Below are 19,798 nucleotides of genomic sequence, written 5' to 3'. Positions count from 1 at the left end.
AAGTCTCCTACTAATTCCATGGGAAAATCGGAGATTTATTGGAACTGACCTTTGACTTTTCTGTTTGTTCTTTGTGGGAGGGAGGCGTAAGGATTCTTAGAAGTGGAAGTTTGGGAGTTTTGACTATGCATGTTTTAGCAACAGCTTTCACTTGTAAATAAACTACACTTGCATAAAAATTAGACTTTACAATTAAAATTATATTTTAAAAAGCGGCACAAAATGTTAGAATTTGATCATTCTTGATCTCATTGGCTTTTGATAGGTATGTGATATCAGATTAGAATTTGAGAGGTATTTATACACAAGGTGCCCCTGAATAAAGGAAGTGTGATTTTCTTTGGGTAGAGAGGGGAGTCTAAGTTGAATTAGTTGATGTATGTGCTAATGTATTATATCAAAATTTTGATCATTTAATAATTTTCCATAATTTTGTGATACATATTTTATATATGTTTGTAGTATCTCTTAGGGTTTTCTGTATCAGAGTGGTTGATGCCTAATTTCCCCTACTAAGGTGAGAGATTATGAAATTCATGAAATGATTCTAAACAGTTAATTTTAATACCATATAAAAATAATTTTATGGTTTTTTTTTTTCCCTTACATTTTATTTAAAGGTGAATGAATTTTGAGCTGCTTGACATTTAGCATTCTTTTGGGCATTGGTAAGGTTGACTGTCAGTTTATTATAGTTCATGACTGGTGCCAACTTGTTATTGTTATGCCCCCCAAAAATGGGTCTGTGATTAAAGGAGCGAGACTGATATAAAGCGAAGGTCAAGCAAAGCTTTATTTCGCACCAAGTATCAAGAATCTAACTGACTGGCCGGGGCTGCGCCTCTTAGAGAGAGGGCAATCTTTCTGTTTCATGGACTAGCTTTTAAGGGCAAAGGTCATGCGGTTGGGCCTGGCCACCCAGAGGTGGCCAATGAAACTGTAACACGCAGAGAAAGCTGCACAGTCATGCTAGGTGACCAGTTGAATTGCAATTTACCCTAGTAGACATTTGAACCAGCCTATCACCTTGGTCAGAATTGGCGCCCAAAAGGAGCCCAGAGGGCGGGGCCCATACTCCTTGGTAACTAGGGAGACAGTATGCATCCCCCCACTGATCGGATGTCTCCACCTGGCCTGACCCACCCTTGTATTTGGGCTTTGTTACCTGGAGCAGGTTTCCGGGACTTGTTTTTAAGTAAATCCCCTGGGGGAAGGGGAGCAGGGACACTTTAAGGGTTAAACAACAAGGTTATTGTTTAACCCCAATGGAAGCCTCTGGCTAGACAGGTCCTTACAGTTATCATTTTCTCCCTTTGTAAAATCTTTTTGTACTTGTGATTATTTGTATGTGGTTTTTAAAAGACTTTGGGGATCAGTTTTCAATTACCACAAAATTTAGAGGAACATACGGAGATTTTCCATTTATCCTCTTCTCCCATATATGCATAGTCTCCCTTCTGTATCACCTACAGAAATGGTAGATTTTTATTGTCGAGGCTGAACTTATATTGACACATGATAAACACCCAAAGTCCACAGTTTACATTGGGGTTTACCCTTGTGGTGTTGTATATTTGGTGGGTTTGAGCAGAAGTATAATAGCCTATATCCATCTATCATGCAGGATATTTTAAGTCTCTTAAAAATTTTCTGTACTCCAACCTGTTCATCTCCCCATCTTGTCTTTTCCACTCCCCACTAACCACTGATCTTTTTATTGTCTCCATAGTTTTGCCTTTTCCAGAATGTTACGTAGTTGGAATCATACCCCCCTGTGTAACCTTTTTAGACTAGCTTCTTTTACTTTGTGATACCCATTTAAGGTTCTCCATGTCTTTTCATGGCTAGATAGCTCATTTCTTTTTAGTGCTGAATAATAACCCATTGTCTGGATGTACCATAGTTTATTTATACACTCACCTACTTTAGGACATCTTAGTTGCCTCTAAGTTTAGGCAGTTTTGAATAAACTCCTATAAACATCTATGTGCTGGTTTTTGTGTGGAGATGTTTTCAGTCCCTTTGGGTAAATGTTAAAGAGAGTGATTGCTGGATCATATAAGAGTATATTTAGTTTTATAAGAAATTACAAAATTGTCTTCCAGAATGCCATTTTATTTATTTCCACCAGCATTGTATGAGAATTCCTGTTGTTCCACATCCTTGTCAGTATTCTGGATATTGGCCATTCTGATAGATGTGTAGTGGTATCTTACAGTGGATTTTTTTTTTTTTTAAGATTTTATGTATTTATTTGAGAGAGAGCATGAGAGGGGGGAAGATCAGAGGGAGAAGCGGACTCTCCATGGAGCTGGGAGCTCAACGTGGGACTCGATCCCAAGACTCTGGGATCATGACCTGAGCTGAAGGCAGTCGCCTTTTTTTTTTTTTTTTTTTAAGATTTAATTTATTTATTTGACAGAGATCACAAGTAGGCAGAGAGGCAGGCAGAGAGAGGGGGAAGCAGGCTCCCTGCTGAGCAGAGAGCCCGATCTGGGGCTCAATCCCAGAAACCTGGGATTATGACCTGAGCTGAAGGCAGAGACTTTAACCCACTGAGCTACCCAGGTGCCCCTGAAGGCAGTCACTTAACCAACTGAGCCACCCAGGTGCCCTCATTGTGGTTTTCATTTACATCTCCCTAATGACATATGTGGAATATCTTCTTGTATGCTTATTTGCTCTCAGTATATCTTCTTCGGTGAGGTGTCTGTTAAAATCTTTAAATTAGGATTGTTTGTTTTCTTACCTTTGAGTTTCAAGAGTTCTTTGTATATTTTGGATAACTCCTTTATCAGATGTGTCTTGTGCAAATATTTTCTCCTGGTCCGTGGCTGATCTTTTACTTACTGTGATAATGTCTTTCTTTGAGTAGGAGTTTTTAATTTTAATGAAGTGCAACTTATCAATTAGTTATTTAATGGATGGCCCAATGCAGGGTTCCATCTCACAACCCTGAGATCATGACCTGAGCCAAAATCAAGAGTCGGATGCTTAACCAGTTGAGCCACCCAGGCACCCCAGTAGCTTTTTTTTTTTTTTTGATAAATTAGAAGAGCTTTCCCAGGACCCTTCTTCTCCCTTCCTCACCCACCCTTTTCTTACTCGTAGAGGTGTTGTACCTAAAAAGGAATCACTCTACTCAAGGTCTTATAGTTTCTCTCCTGTGTGTTATCTTTATGGAGTATTAAAGTTTTGTCTTTTACTTTTGTCTGTAATCTATTTTGAGTTAATTCTTATGACAGTTGGAGATCTGTTGTCTTAGATTCACTTTTTTTGCATGTGGATGTTAGTTTTTTTCCAGTACCACTTGTTGAAAAGAATGTCTTTGATTACATGTAGTTTTTTTTGAAATTCTTTTTTTTTTAATTTTTAAATCTTTTTTTTTTTTTTAAGATTTTGTTTATTTATTTGAGAGAAAGAGAGAGCATGAGAGGAGAGAGGTCAGTGGGAGAAGCAGACTCCCTGCCGAGCAGGCAGCCTGATGTGGGACTCTATCCCAGATCTCCAGGATCATAACCTGAGCTGAAGGCAGTCACTCAACTAACTGAGCCACCCAGGCACCCTGGAAATTCTTAAATAATGCATTTATCTCTCACAGCTTACTTTGTTGCCATTTATAAGTGGAATCTTTAAATATATTTAGATGTAAAAATATAAATAGCTTTGAGCATTGGGCTTAAGTTCAGTAAACAAATGATATTCTCTGTCCTAAGTTTAAATCAAACAGTACTTTCTCTATGGCACACTGTTGAATAGTCTTAGCATTTGTGAATCTTTGTTCACTTGGAGTTTTTATTATTAGAAATAACCAGGACTTTAGTACATAAAGTTTATAATCAGTTTTGGAGAGTACCATTTTGATGGAAAAAAGTGAGTAACTGTAAGGAAAAGAGATTGATTTCCTTAACTGCGCAATTGGTTATGGAAGACAATTTCAGAGGAGTTTGAATACGTTTATAAGCTCTGGAGGCTTTATCTTTTCTGCATTCCTAAACATTTTGTAAATCTTTTAAATCTTTTTATTGTGACACTTATGGCATTTTCGTGTATCATTACATGTATATTTTACTTATTTAGTTTGTGAGCATGTTGAGGGCAGAAACTGACTCATTTTTGTGTAATTAAGACCCAATACATAGCTACTTAATAGTTACAGAATCATATGAAACCCCCCAAAATAATTATTTTGAAGAACAGTAGTTCTTAACATAAAATGTGCACATAACCACACACAAAGTAAGATATTAGAACTCATTACTTACTTAACCTGTCTCTTGGTTGCTTTTTTTTTTTTTTTAATATTTTTTTTGTTTATTTGTCAGAGAGAGAGAGAGTGTGTGAGCACTAATGGGGAGTGGCAGGCAGAGGGAGAAGCAGACTCTGCTGAGCAGGGAGCCTGATGAGGGTCTCCATCCCAGGACCCTGGGATCATGACCTGAGCCTAAGGCAAACGCTTAATCAACTAAGTCACCCAGGTGTCCCGATTATTGTATATATTTAAACAGTTTTTTAAAGCATTTCAAACATTAAAAGTGGAAAGATTAATATAATGAATTTCCTTTCCTCATGCACAGCTTAGACATTTACAGCTCATGGCCACTTGTATTTCATCTACATCCTTTTTTACTTTTCCCCCACTCTCTACTTGCAGAATTATTTTTGAAGTATATTCTAGATACATGATTTAATCTGTAAATAATTCATTATGTGTCTGTAAAACATAAAGATTCTCTTTGTTAAAACATAATCATGGGCGCCTGGGTGGCTCAGTGGGTTAAAGCCTCTGCCTTCAGCTCAGGTCATGATCCCAGGGTCCTGGGATCAAGCCCCACATCGGGCTCTCTGCTCAGCAGCAAGCCTGCTTCCCTTCCTCTCTCTCTGCCTACCTGTGATCTCTGTCTGTCAAATTAAATAAAATTAAAAAAAAATCATAATATTATTTTACCGCAAAAAAATAAGCAATAACTTAATATCATTAAGTATCCAGAAAATATTAAGAACTACCAATTTGGGGCACCTGCATAGCTCAGTCATAGCTCAGTCGGTTAAGCATCTGCCTTAGGCTTGGATCATGATACCAGGGTGCTGGGATGGAGCCCCGCATTGGGTTCCTTGCTCAGTAGGGAGTGTCTTCTTCCCCTCCTCCCACTTGTGCCTGCTCTTTCTCACTCTCAGATAATTAATTAATTAATTAATTAATTTTTTAAAAACTACCAATTTGTCTCCTTTTCCTTCTTTCTCTTTTCATCCCTCTTCTTTCTCCTTTCCTATTGTATTTCTGTGAAAATAAAGCAGGATAAGCTCTACATATTGTAGTTGTAACCTGTAGTTTTTCCCAAACCCTCCTTCTCCCTCCCTTGTCCCCCTTTTCTTACTCTGTTTTTCCCTGGCCCTTCATTTGTTGAAGGAACTGGGTATTTTTTGCCCTTTAGTGTTTCTCACAGTCTCTTTCTCTCTCTCTCTCTCTCTCTCTCTATATATATATATATATATTTTTTTTTTTTTTTTTTTTTTAAAGTTCATCTTCCTAGTATATTGTAACAGTTCATCTTGCTGGTATATTGTAACCATTTCCCAGTCTTCTGCATTTCTTAAAATCAGATTCAGGTTTGATTACCTCCCCTCCCTCCCCTCCCCCACACAAGCCACCCCCCTCCCACCCAAGACTCTTTCATGGATGGTGGTGTATATTTTTGTTTGAAGAGGTGTATAATGTCTGGTTTGTTCTTCCTTCCTCCCTCCCTTCTCTGCTAGATCTCTGACATATTAAGGATTGCAATATGGTACTATTCTAGTTCTGTCATTTCTTCTTTATTTCCTTAAAGAGAAACTTAATTTTCATAAACTTTCTGATTACCCTGATAAATGCTTAATTCTCTACTACTCTTCAAACACAGTTGCACCCTTTAAAGGTGATTAAAAAAGAAAAAAAGTCTTCATGATTTCATGAATTCAAGTATTTGAAATGCTCCAGTCCACTGTAGTTATTATTTTTAGTGATTCCATCTTTAGATAGTTGAAGCCTTTTCAGATTGTTTGCTGAGTCCTTTTGACTTATCCTCAGTAACCTTCAGTAGCTTTCTGGAATGTCAAGTTGCTGCAGGCCCATTTTTAAACTCATTTCCTTGAAATCAGCCATTGCTTCAATAGCCCTGGTTCACTTTAGTGGAACTGTCAACATTATTTTTTACAGAAGTAATATTATTTTTTGTTGCGGTTGTTTTTAGAATATATACCACTAATGAGCCACAGTTAAATTACTATATTTTAAAATGACTTAAAATAGTTTCTTTGTGTGGTTATTCCACATTCTTAGTATATAGTTAGATTTGTTTTACTTTGTTTTTCATTTTTAGAGAATGCTTTTTAAATTCTTCTTCTTCTTCTTCTTTTTTTTTTTTTTTTTTTTAAGATTTTATGTATTTATTTGAGAGAGAGCATGAGAGGGGAGAAGGTCAGAGGGAGAAGCAGACTCCCTGCAGAGCTAGTAGGAGCCTGATGTGGGACTCAGTCCAGGGACTCCGGGATCAAGACCTGAGCTGAAGGCAGTGGCCCAACCAACTGAGCCACCCAGGCGCCCCTTAAATTCTTTTAATATGTAAAATATTTATACTGTCACAAAATCAGACCTACACAACAAGGTGTTTTCAGATGTCTAATTCTTATCTCTGTCTCCTCTACCCCCATTTTCTTCATTCCTCATTGATCAGTTTAAAAAGTTTCCTAGGGGCGCCTGGATGGCTCAGTGGTTGGACGTCTGCCTTCGGATTAGGTGGTGATCCCAGAGTCCTGGGATCCAGCCCTGCACTGGGCTCCCTGCTCAGCGGGAAACCTGCTTCTCCCACTCCCATGCCCCCTGCTTGTGTTCCCTCTCTCGCTGTCTCTCTCTCTGTGTCAAATAAATAAATAAAATATTTAAAAAAAGCTTTCATATATCCTTACAGTAAAAAAAATAAGCAAATGTGTGCATATTTATAATTCTGTCCTTTTCTTAGCTGAATGATAGCTATACATACTTTTACTAGTATGTAATTAAATTTTAAAAATAATTATGGGTAAATATGTTGATACAAAAAATGCAATTTTTAAAATATGCAAGATTGGTATTTTCTGTTTTGATATCTTGATGGATTCTAATAGCATGTAATTAGAAATTTAACTGTCTTACTCTTTGGTAGCTTTTTTATTTTAAAGTCTTTGGTAGCTTTAAAATTTTTGTTTTAATCAGTTATTTTTAAGGGAATATTTTTCCTTTTTGTGTGTCATATATATATATACAAACACATTTATATATGTGTTGTATGTATATGTATATACACACATATCAGTCTCATTCATGAACAAAGATATACAAATATATCAGTATCATTCATAAACAAAGATAGACTTTCATATATATCAGTCTCATTCATAAACAAAAATGGACTTTCCCATTTCAGATGGGAACATTAGGAAAAGAATCTATTTTCTTTCTTTTTGATGGAGAGTGGAGGCTTATTTATTATTTAAAAGACATCTTTAATTTATTTAGTTATTTATTATATATGTAGACTCCAAAACAATTTGTATAGCTAGAAATATGTTGTCTCTGAAAAGCTCTTTTGGTTAATTTAATTCAGCCTTGTGTATCTACTAGACCTTTTATTAGAAATTCAGGAAACCTTGGTAAAGCAGTTTTTCAATTTGAGGCTTTGTGTATTTATTGGAAGCCTGTCAGGACTGTTCTTTGCTATACTGTCCCATCCACATTTTAGATACTTTTATGATTTTTCCTGTATAAGAGAAAATGTTGAATAAATACCATCTCCCCCCCCCCCCCAATACAGTAGTAGTTCCTTCAAGCCCCAATTCAGTGATTCCCGGTGTATGGGCTGTGGGGATAAGAAGGAGTTTGGCAGCCTAGCTTAGTTTGTATCATGAATAAATAAATACAAATTATGAATGTTCCTGCTATTGTTTTCAAACTAGGTATAGGTATTTTGCAACTGATAGAATCTAGTTTGAAAAACACTAATTTATTGTAGCTTATATTTGTCATTAGATGATAAGAGTCCTAATTGTGTGTACTTCTGTAGTGGTCTGTGACCTTTTATAACTACTGCTCTAATAAAAAGTGAAGGGTTTGTACAGGTGGTCATCTCTATATATGTACATAATTCATTCTTCAAAATATATGACAGTTGAACAGTACTTCTCTTGTAAGGGAGAAGGGTTTATTATCAAAGAACTAAAAACATACAGCCCCAGTTGGGAGAGGTAGGAGAGACTCTCCAGGTATCTAGTGGCTTTTATTTTTTCCAGCTGGGTGGTTAGTCATCTTGGAAACCAGGGTCATTGACTGGGGTATCTACCCTTTCCACAGGCTCTCTTATCTTTCCTGGCTCAAGAACTGAATTGAAAACTCCCGATCACACTAGTCTTTAATCATCCTCCCAAGAACATGCTAGGTATCTTAAATAGGAGTGAGTAGAAGAGGATCTTTATTCCCTTGTCCTTAGAGTATGAAAAGAGGGATTTGGGACAAGTTGCCCCAGCAAATGTACTGATGATCCCTGTGTGGCTGCTGTTCTGTGGCTTCCTCCCCATAAAGGAAGTAATGGATGTGGGTTGCTGTCAGCATATGTTGAGACAGCCAAAAGAACGGTTTTTTTTGGTCCATCAGTCTCATGGAAGAACAAGGTCCAGTTTTTTTGTTTTTTTGTTTTTTTTTTTGTTTTTGGGAATTTGGTGTCAGTTGTACTGGAAGGAAGGTATAACTCTGCCTAAAGCCATAAGGTGTGGGGTAGAGGAACACTTCAAATTAGGGTCCTTTCCTTCCTAGACCTTTCCTTGTCTTGCAATTTCCCCTTTCCCTGTCCTCTCCGTTTCTCCCCTCCCTTGTCTTTCCATTCCCTCCATTTCATTTCTCTAGTTAGTACATAAAATATTTCCATTTTTAGTGAGCAGCTTCTTTGTACCAGGCTTTGGTTAAATTATTTAATGTTGAATGAGAGGTTCCATGTCAGGAGTACATGCCATTGAAATTACTTCCAACATATTTTAAGTGGAATAAAGTGGGAGGAAAACAATTTATAGTTGCAGTAAGGCCACTCTTCTTTTGAGTGCTTATTTTTGTTGTTTAACTCATATGATTTCTGTGACCCAAGCTGGCACTGAAGTAATATCGGTTTGAAGATTCTTAGCCCTATCTGTCTGGCTGCCCTATGCCACATAATGTTTTCACATACACCAGGTTATTATAACTCTTGAGTATGGTTGACCCATTCTATTGAGACATCAGAGTCCAATGTTCATTTTGTGGGAGCTCTGACAATGTGTTTTTTATGTGATCTAAAACACCTGTTTCCTCTTAGCTCCATTCTCCACCTGCAGCCAGGAGACTCTCAGTCTGGCTTTGCATCGAAATAGCTGTGTCATTATGAGGACAGTTACTTAACCTATCTGCTACAGCTAGACCCCACTTGAGAGCCTGCTCAATGGGAATTCTGGATCAATGAGTGATTTTGCAGAAGTTACACAATGTTAGTGGCAAACTGGAACCTATAATTTCTAACTTTTTATTTTTAGTACCGTATTATGCTACCTTTCCTGTCATAAAAGTATGTGATGAGAGTCAAGTAAGATAAATGTCAGTAGGACTTGACAGGCATAAAATATTACAAGGTAAATTATTTCCACTTGGTTTCTTTTGTCAGGAGGTATATATGATCCTTTGTATTATCCTTTTTTGGTTCTTAAGCATCTTGGCAGCAGGGGTCATTTTTTATTTCTCTGTGACCCTACGCTCAAGGCCGAACTGATACATATAAGTGTCAGGACATCCTAATAAATTGATACCCTTTGAAAGTGAAATTCTTTCCATTGTTTATGTAGGGTATACGATGGTTAAATTGATTGTCTAATAATAAAAATTACATACTTCATATTCATGCCAGGGATTTATTACATTCATTACAAGTCATTTTCTGACTGATTTCTTGGGAGGCATATTAAAAAACTGAATAATATTTGATTTTAAAATGATTTTAGCTTTTTTTTTCTTAATGTGATTTAACTTCAGGTTGTTGTCAGTGACAAATTTTAAGGTTTAATAAGGAGTTGGGATTTGCCTAGGATCAAATCCCACTCTTAACTTACTAGCTTGCCTAACCTCAGGCAGTTTTTTTTTTTTTTTAAAGCTTCTCTGTGTCTTAGTTTCTCTGTTGCTAGACTAAGAATGAGAGTGACCACTAGACATTGGATTCATTTATTTACTCTCCACAACAGACACATGAAATAGGTGAGGAAATGAAGGTGTGTAGTGGTTATCCATCTAATAAAGAGTAAAAATAAGATTTGCACTCAATCTAACTCCAGAGTCCATATTGTTTGGGCACTGTGCTGTCCTAACTTCTTGATTACTTAAGTAAGTTATTCAGCGAAATAAATGAAGTGGAGTTTGTAGAATGTTTTGTACAATTTTGGTTCTCAAAACTTTTTAGGTTTTGGAGTTTGTGAATAAGGTTTTGTGGACCTAGAGATTAAGGGGTATTATTAACATATAGTTGTTTTAAGTTCTAAACAGTTCTGATAACTTGTTGGAAATGAAAGAATCTCAGACATAATGGATCAGCATCTTGAGAGTTTTTTAAGAGTCTGCGTTTTTAAGAGTCTGCATTTAAGATCCTTGAAGTTTGAGAAGTACTGGAGTAGATGATCTTGAAGGTTTCTTCCAGTTCCCATTGGTGGGTCACTGGTTCTAGGGAATCAGATAGCAAGGGTATTTAAGTATTGATTATTATATTTAGAGAAGAAAATGGTAATATATCAAGTATTATTTTAATGTGAATCACTGTAATAGAGATTTATTTCTATTTTTTGGCTTCTGTGTTAGGTTAGCTCTTGACGTAATTAATTAATACCTGTTTGAATTTGTAGAAAGTTTCTGATATGGCCCCAAATGATCCTGAATTTCATCATCTTGTATCATCTTAGGAAATAATTAGAACTCAATTTTTATATGGTTCTAAGTTCAATTGTATTCCTTAATTTCACCATATAATAAGCCAGTTTTGTGTGTGTGTGTGTGTGTGTGTGTGTGTAAACACTATGAAACTTTCTAGTTTTGTACAATTCACTATTCTGGTATTTCAGTCAACAGTTTAAAATTTGAAGTTAACTATTGTAAAAGATTAACTGCAAAACAAATGAACACCTGACTTACTTAATTGAATCTGTGTAATTTTATTAGTCTATAGAAAATAAAAATTCCTCTCAAAATTAAAGGATCTTTTGTAGATTTTTTTTTTAATATGACAGTATGTTTGTTTTGTTCACATTAAATCATTAGTACCTGGCACATTGTAGTAGGTATTGACAAGTATTTATTGAATGAATGAATAAAAATTTGTGTTTTGATCATTTTTGCTACCATTTTCAAATGAGAGGCAATAAGATTGTGAAAACTTGCATTTTAGACATTTGAGCATCTCCCCATATTAACTAACTGCTGTATTTAATAATTTCCCCATATTAACTAATTGTGATTCTTCTCTGAAAATTGTTTTAATTGTGAGAAGTATGATTCAAACAGGAGAAATATTACATTTATTATGCTCCCTTCCTTTATTTACAGAGGTAGCTGCTTGGTTTCATTTTTAAAACCTCTTAATTTATCTAAATATATCTCTGTTGTTTAGCTTTGAAAAACTGGCTAGCAAGCATAAATCTAACTTTGCAGAGAAAGAATAATAGTGCAACTATTAGGTCAGATCTCATTCAAGAAAGTAGTTTGAATAAAATATCTGGGTCATAGTCTGGTTTCAGTTTCCCTGAGAGTTTATGAGAACTCTTTGCAGGGAAGTCAGTGGATAAGGTTTTGAGGGAATCTTGAGAAATAGCATCTGCTTTCCATAGTTGGGCATCTGGCAGGACTGTAATATGGAATCTAGGTACACGGGTGTTCAGCTGAAGTATTGTCAGAGGGATTGGACTGCTCTGTATTTTATTCTAAATCCCCCTGCTTACTTTTAGCTCTTGGAAGTCAGAGACCACTTTTATAGGTGAAATAGTATCCCCAGCTGATTCAGGGAGGAGATCATGAGGGCAAAGCAGAAACTTCATCAGCGGGGCATTCTGTCCTCTGGTTAAAAAGTGGCCAGGATGAGGAAGAAGGATAATAAAAATACAAATGAACAAAAATTGCACCAGCCTTAAATAAAAGAAGAAATTTTAAAGATTTTTACTTATTTATTTGACAGAGAGAGATCACAGGTAGGCAGAGAGGCAGGCAGAGAGAGGGGGGGAAAGCAGGCTTCCTGCTGAGCAGAGAGCCCGATGTGGGGCTCGATTCCAGGACCCTGAGATCATGACCAGAGCCAAAGGCAGAGGCTTAACCCACTGAGCCACCCAGGCGCCCCAAAAGAAGAAATTTTAAAAAGCTTCCCCAGAGTGACATAAAAGAGAATATGAATAAATGGAAAAAATATTACCTGGAGTAGGAAGACTCATTATTATAAAATTTCTCCTTAAATAAATTCTAAGATTTTTGTTCATATGTCATCTACTTGAAAGCTTCTTATGTAGTTATATATATATATGTACACATAGCAACCATATATAGTTAATTTTTCTCCATAGCACTTACCCCATCTGATATAACTATATAAATTTATTGTTTTCCCCCCTCTGGAATGTAAATTTAACAGAAGGCCATAAATTTATCAGAGTGTGCCTGTCTTTCTCTCCTTACTAGAATGTAGCCTTATGAAGATATGTTTTTTTCCTTGTGGTTTCCCCAGCAACTTAAGCTTATAGCATATAGAAAACAATTGATGACTGGAGAATGAGTGAATAAATAAAACTCTCCTTTCTCTCTTAATCCATAGAATTTATTGTCTATTCCATAGTTTTGTGGTCATTAATTTTGTTCACTTTAACAACTTATAATGCTTTCTATTATTTTCTTTTGGTTCAGTGTCTAATTGTTTCATTCCTATAAGACATTCTTCTCTGTCCTCCTTGATGGCAGGAATGGGACAAATGCTTCCTTTGTGGACCTCACAGTACAAGGCAAATGGATGTAGGAACTTGTGAATTGAATATGTTTATTTATTCATAATTACTTAAATTGCTAAAATCCAGTTTGCTTTCAACAAAAGGAGTATTTTAAATAAATAATATAATATAATTCTAAACAAAGTAGGGTTTTTTGTGTATTTTTAAGGACAGGATTTTTTGGAGATGTTTCTTGAGCTCATGGTATATTTTAGTAATTGAAAGTTGGAAGTTTGCAATTACCATTTTACAAATTACTGCACACAATTTGAGTAAAATAAACAATTTTCACTGAGATGTGGATTTCTTACCTTAAAATTTTAATTTTTAAAAAATGTCTTGTTATGCTGTAATGTTGATAGAACTTAGTTTTAAAATGAAATATTTTAAGCAAGTACAACTTTGTAGTCTACATAAATGTGTTATAAATACCTTTTTTTTTTAACCATTTCTTATCCCAGCTTATCATTCAACAGTTTGTGTAATGATAGCTTGCTGTGCATTTCATTGTCACTGTGTTTTTAAAAAATCACTGCTGATGTACTTAAAGCCCTTTCTGCTTATAGATTTTGTATATTGTTTCTTGGAGATAAATCTCTAAGATTGTAGTTAACATTTTCAAAAGTAAATACGTAACAATTACTGAAACAGTAACCGTATATGTTTAAAAGGAGAAATGTAAAACTATGTAAAGGTTTGGTTGGTTCTTTTCTAATGTATATGGACATTTATTAAAAATTTTTTTTTCTTTGCTTTATTTCAGACCAGTCTATCCATATGGGGATGGGGAAGCCTTGGCATTGTCCTTTCTCTAATAACCTTTGGACCCTTTGTAATATTTTATTTGGCCTTCTATATCCTCTGCTTTGTGGGCGGGTAAGTATTTTCAATGATAGTCTTACAATTCAAATGTTATACTCTTGTTAGAAATTGAAACAGATGACCATGAGACCTCAATAAGTAAGAAAAAAATGACCATGAGAAATGGTAGTATGATTTATTTGTGAGTGCTATTTTTGCAAATTTTTACCAAAGTTGAGTAAATTAAGATATCCAGTAAAATAAAACTGGTGGCGATTGTGATTTGTACCAGGAATATGGACAGTCATCTTCAAAAAATTTTCAGTTTTTGATTGTATGAAACTTTTTTGTATAATTTGAAAGGTTTTAAAGATTTTTTATTCCTTTTGGTGTTTCTACCTTTTAAGGCTGAAAATTTTTATTTATTACAATATTAACAGGATAATTGGTAAGTTAAATTGAGATGATTCATCAAGTTTTACGTAGTATAGTAGAAGATACTATTTCATTGACTAGACTTCATACAATAATATTAATTATTTCCCTTAGCGAATGCTGTCATATTGTTATAGAAAATTCATACACCTGATTTTGCCATTTTTCTCTTCATTGTTTATTTGATTATGTCTTACATTGAGTTGATAAACCTTTGCAAGAGAAGTTTCAGTCATGATTAGTATAGCTTCCTTTGCAGAGCATTTGGTATCAGATATGAATTATATCTAAGAAAAGTATAGAAAAGATAGATAGAGGATTGTTACTTACTCAAACCAAGTACCTTAACTGAGGTGAGTATTTTGTTGTTACTATTTATATTTATATATATGCATGTGTTTGTGTGCATGTATGTATGTATATATAAGATATGTTTATGTAATTATTTTTGGAATGAATACCTTAGAATTCTATTTAAAAAGTCTTTTGAGGCCCCAGATATTTGGAAGAGTTATTTGAACCTATAGGTTTAGAGAACAACTTAACTAAATTGAATCGAATGTAAAAACTGTGGCCTGAAAGACTGTATAAGACACTCAAGGAGTGATTTCTCAATGTATTTACGACCTCCCACCTCTTTCACAATAGGGTTTGGAAGTTCTGTGTGCCCATTTTAGAAGGACTGCACCCACTATTTGTGGGACAAATGAGAGTCAAATCAAGCTCTACTCAAGGACTATTCCTAAAACTGCATATGATTTATATTTAACATTTTCATTATAATTGCTTAGGTATGGTATGGTATTAGGTGTGTATTGTATGTAGGTAGGTATTGGGTATGGTATTGCATACTGAAACAATTAGAAATAAGCCATAGGAATCAGATAAACGGACTTTTGAGTATCTTTATTGACTGTAAAGATGATTGAAGACTAGATCTTCAGCCCCCTGGGCTTCCTAAATTACACTCCTTTGTCACAAATGAAGACCGGAGCAGAATGATCTCATAACTGTGTGCTTGCACTTCTTCCCCCACGGAGTCATGGCTGCTTTCATTGACTGGAAAGGAGACTGTTTTTTGGAGATGTTTCTCTGAAAATGAGAGATTTCTTCCCTTTGATGAATTGAATAAGCTCTTGGCAAAAGTGAAGGCGAATGATTTTAGACTATTTCCCAGTATTTCAGAGAGGGAGGAAATTGTAGCTTTTTTTGGTAGTAGGAGCCCTAGGAAGCCTTGGAGACTGGAGGGTGGAGAGTCATCTCTCACACACTGAAGTGCTCCGCATCAGGTTTTGGAAGAGGGAAGAGTGCTGAGTCCATGTACTTCAAAGTCATGGCAACCTTTCCTGCTCCTTTTCTGAGTGTGCAGGTTTACCAAGGAGTAAGCACAATCGTTTCCAGATACTTCTAAAGTTCTGTAAAAGTTTTTATTTTTATTTTTTAAAGATTTTATTTATTTATTTGATAGAGAGAGATCACAAGTAAGGAGAGAGGCAGGCAGAGAGAGAGGAAGGGAAGCAGGCTCCCTGCTGAGCAGAGGGCCCGACGCCCAGGACCCTGAGATCATGACCAGAGCCGAAGGGAGAGGCTTTAAACCACTGAGCCACCCAGGTGCCCCTAAAGTTCTGTAAAAGTTTTTAAATAAGGCGGGATATTGGATGGTGTGCTAGGGTCACTAAAAACTCTTTAGATAATATTAAGAGTCACATGATAGGGTCTGAAATTCCAGTTTGATGTTATATCATAAATGTTAGGATCTGATGTTCTGTTCCAGATTGTAAATCTCAGTGAAATTCACTGCCGTAGTAAGGGGACTTCAGCTTAAGTTCTAGAAAGCCTCCCAGAATTATCTTCAATAATCAGAGGATTAATTAATCATTTCTAGATTACTCAGTTGTGGTCAATGAGTATCTAGTTCCTGAATCAAATCTTTCCTATTTTGGCTGTAATTAGAAAGCATGATTGTTTTTTCTTTAATGTAACTTAGTATAGTTTAATGCCTTATGAATTTGAAGAATAATGCAGGCTTTTAAATAGCAATCTCAAGTAAAATAATTGCATTTCATAAAATCATTTCTTGGTTTTAATGTGTTTTATTGTCTGAATTTTTGAAGATACTTTTTTTTTTACTTTATAAAATTCAAGTTTGAGAGGAATTAATACATTTCCTTATGGAAACCACCTTTTAAAAAAAATTCTGCAGTTAACCATCTACAGTGTTGATAATATATATGTTTTGCTGATAAAGCTAATTCCATATTTTCTAGTATAAAGATAACTTTTGGAAGGAAAATCACTTAGAGATTTTTGTATTATGTGTTTTTTTGTTTTTTGGGTGCATACTTTTGATACTGTTTTATGGGTTATTTAATGGCATTCTGTTAGGTTGGGTGATGCAGTCATTTGTAGCACCTGTTTTTACTTAAACCTCAAGTCTAAAACAGGTGCTTTGTAAGTTTAGACTGTTAGCTTACTTTCCTACTATCATTCTTTGGACAAAGGTTAATACTTTATCAGGCTTTTTCATGATAATAATTTTAGAAATACATAGTATAAGCATTTACTTATGTCTGTAAATCTGCTTATCACTAGATAAAACAAATATGGGGCCATCTTGAGTCTTAGTAATAGTATCAGATGCAAGACAGGTGAAATTTATTGACAGTTCTGAGGCCAGCTTTTTATAAAAGAAACAAAAACAAAATTGATGACATGGGCTAATTTGACTTTGTTTTCTCAACTCATCTTTCAGCTTTTGTGGTGCTTGTACTAAAGAGCAGCAGATAGCCACAAAAAGCAGAGGACTTTGAGAATCTTCCTTTTAATAGTTGAGGCTGACCCATATTTAATTTTTCATAGTTCCCTTCTTGTTATGACAGCAGTTGAATTGTTGTAAGATTATTATAAAGTTAGAATTTGATGTTTTTCTGTTATGGATTTCCTATCTACTTAATGGTGCTTAGATTTAATTGGTAAATTTTGAATATATAAAATATTGATAGCATGTAGTCAATGCTTAGAGTAAAACAGTTCTAAGCCAGTTTTTATCTTACCTCAACTCTATAATTGTTTTAAAAATAATCAGCCTTTGGGATGTATTTATGTGTATTTTTAAATTCCAGTCTAATTATAAGCTATATCTTTTTTTTCTTCTTTGACCTTTATTTATTTTCTTTCCATAATCGCAAATTACATTACTATCTGACATTAATTAGTTAATAGAACTATAGAAATGTGTGATTTTAGCTATAAATTTAGATCTCATTTGTCTTTATCGTTGGTTAGTGAGCCTACTTATTTAGCAAGGGCTGATTTTTTTTGCCTGGGATTCTTTATGAAATATATGAAATATTATGAAATATATATGAAATAAATGAAATATATTTATATAAAGTATATTTATATAAAAACTTTGAAAGGCATTCTTGTGTAAATTTACAAAATGCTTATAGTTGTTTTAAACTTCAGAACGTAACAAACTGTCAATTACTTGCCTTGCCAAAGTAAAAACTGATTTTTTTAGTGAGTGATAAAGCATCTATTAAATCTGAAAAATGTATTTGGTTAATAGATAATGTAAGTTATAAAAGAATTTTGTTTTTGTTTCTGTAATTGAGTTTTTTCTTCCCCAGGGGCTTTGTGGTTACTCTCCTCTTTGGAAAAACAAACTCAGAGAAGTACCTAGAACAGTGTGAACACTCATTTCTTCCTCCAACGTCAACTGGGATTCCTAAGGTAAATAGGGTAAAGGAAGGTAAAACCTCACAGTCTTGTTCTGTGAAATGATGGTAATGTGATCATCTGTATATGGCTTGGCATATGTTCCTACAGGTCACTAATGCTCACTATAAACTTATGGGACACTTTCTAATCATGCTTAGAAAATGTATCTTAGAAGATTACTTTGAAAACTTTTGTAGTGTTAGATGTTCAGAGTGGAAATGCAAATTTTAGGAAAAGATAGAAATTTGGGGCCTCTCCTATTGTGACATAGGATTTCAAAATATGGAATGAAATAAATTGCATAGAAACCAGAGAAAAGAAAATGGGTATTATTTTTTAACTGACTTGAAAAATATAGCTTTCAGTTAGGCTATTCAGTATCTATAATTTTAATAATTTAGGCCCAATTATATTTATATCATCTTGAGTGTTGGTATTTTTTCCATTTTTAAATATCATAATCTGTAAAATTGGAATTTAGTACTGTAGGTAAGCTTCAGATTTGCATTGTCTTCAGTTCTTGTGGTATTGGGATGGTTTGTTTCATCTTGTGTAAAGAGATTCAAAGTGATCTGGAGTTGATGCCAGTATCTTAACTTTACAGTTAATAACTTGTTCATTATGTGCTAAGATGTAGGAGATGCAGAGATAGAAGTATATAGTATAGCTTTATATTGCTGAAATAAAAGAATTTCACCCTATCCTTGGAAGTTGCATGTTATAATTTGAAGGGTATGTTTTATACATGTATTCATGCTTTTGTATTTTTAATTGAAGAATGTCCCACTACTTCTCACTTTATTTTCAGGCCACTGAACTTACTGAACACTACAGAGAAATAGAGAAATTCATTTTCTTTTGTTGCTAAAAATTGTTCCTAAATAAAATTAATTAAAATATATTTATTTGGCACTTTGTATACTGTTTTGGGCTGGAAGGGGGAAGGGAGAAGAGGAGGAGAATTTAATAAAGACAATTATTAATTTGATTCACCTGAAACACTAATTTATGGTTTTAAAGTTTCACTGAAATACAGCAACAGTGTATCTTACATTTTCTGTTTTTTTCACATTCTAAATAATATTGTCGATTTTACAGAATTTTTGAGGATAACAATAGGCTTTTGTTTTCTGGGTGTCTAGCTGCGTTAACTTGAGAAACAGTGTTTGGTTTGTACAGAGCCTTGAGAAATAAGGTTGTTTACTGACTTGAAGATGGCAGGGAAGTTGCAAGTTAGAAGTAACTGTACAGACTTTAAATCAGAGAACTATGCAGTAAAATGTTGTGATTTCCTTTAAGTGCTTAGAAGAAATGAAACGAGAAGCCAGGACTATAAAGATTGATAGAAGATTGACAGGTGCCAATATAATTGATGAACCTCTCCAGCAAGTGAGTTTTCGTATGCAGTATTTGAATTCCTTATCTTGTGTTGTAAGGTGTATTTCTTTTGAAAATACTAGGAAATAATTTTTGCTATTTATGTAATATGCTGGAAAGTCATTATAATGCTGTTCTTGGATTCTGTACTTAAAGAAGCTGCCTTATTTATGAAATCATTTATAATGAAGTGGTTTATATAATATTAAAGCCTTTTCGAACTTGCATTTAATAGAAAAGTTTTCTCTGACATATTTGATAATGTTTCTAATTATTTTAAAGTTAAAATGCTCTTTAGCTGATGAATAGGCTTAGTGTTTTGGCAAATCAGACAATTTGTACTATAGTTTTTTAAATGGTTATACTTGATTTGACTCAAAAATATTAAAAAATTAGAATTAAAAAAATTACTCTCTCCAGATAT

The 19,798-nt window shown here is 34.5% G+C and overlaps 1 protein-coding gene across 2 annotated transcripts in view; it reads left to right on the top strand.

Annotated features, from left to right (window-relative positions):
* SNX13 (sorting nexin 13) overlaps positions 1-19,798 on the top strand; it is a 130,870-nt gene that overhangs the window by 31,370 nt on the left and 79,702 nt on the right. For both annotated transcript variants that reach the window (XM_080818897.1, XM_080818898.1), the window contains exons 2-4: positions 13,802-13,914; positions 17,907-18,009; positions 19,297-19,386. In XM_080818897.1, the coding sequence (XP_080675023.1) occupies positions 13,802-13,914; positions 17,907-18,009; positions 19,297-19,386 (306 nt within the window). The remainder of the gene's footprint in view (positions 1-13,801; positions 13,915-17,906; positions 18,010-19,296; positions 19,387-19,798) is intronic.

Source organism: Martes martes, assembly GCF_963455335.1.
Source record: "Martes martes genome assembly, chromosome: 11".
NCBI classification, from domain to species: domain Eukaryota; kingdom Metazoa; phylum Chordata; class Mammalia; order Carnivora; family Mustelidae; genus Martes; species Martes martes.
The sequence above is the reverse complement of the archived record's forward strand: the minus strand, read 5'-3'. Positions and strand labels throughout refer to the sequence as shown.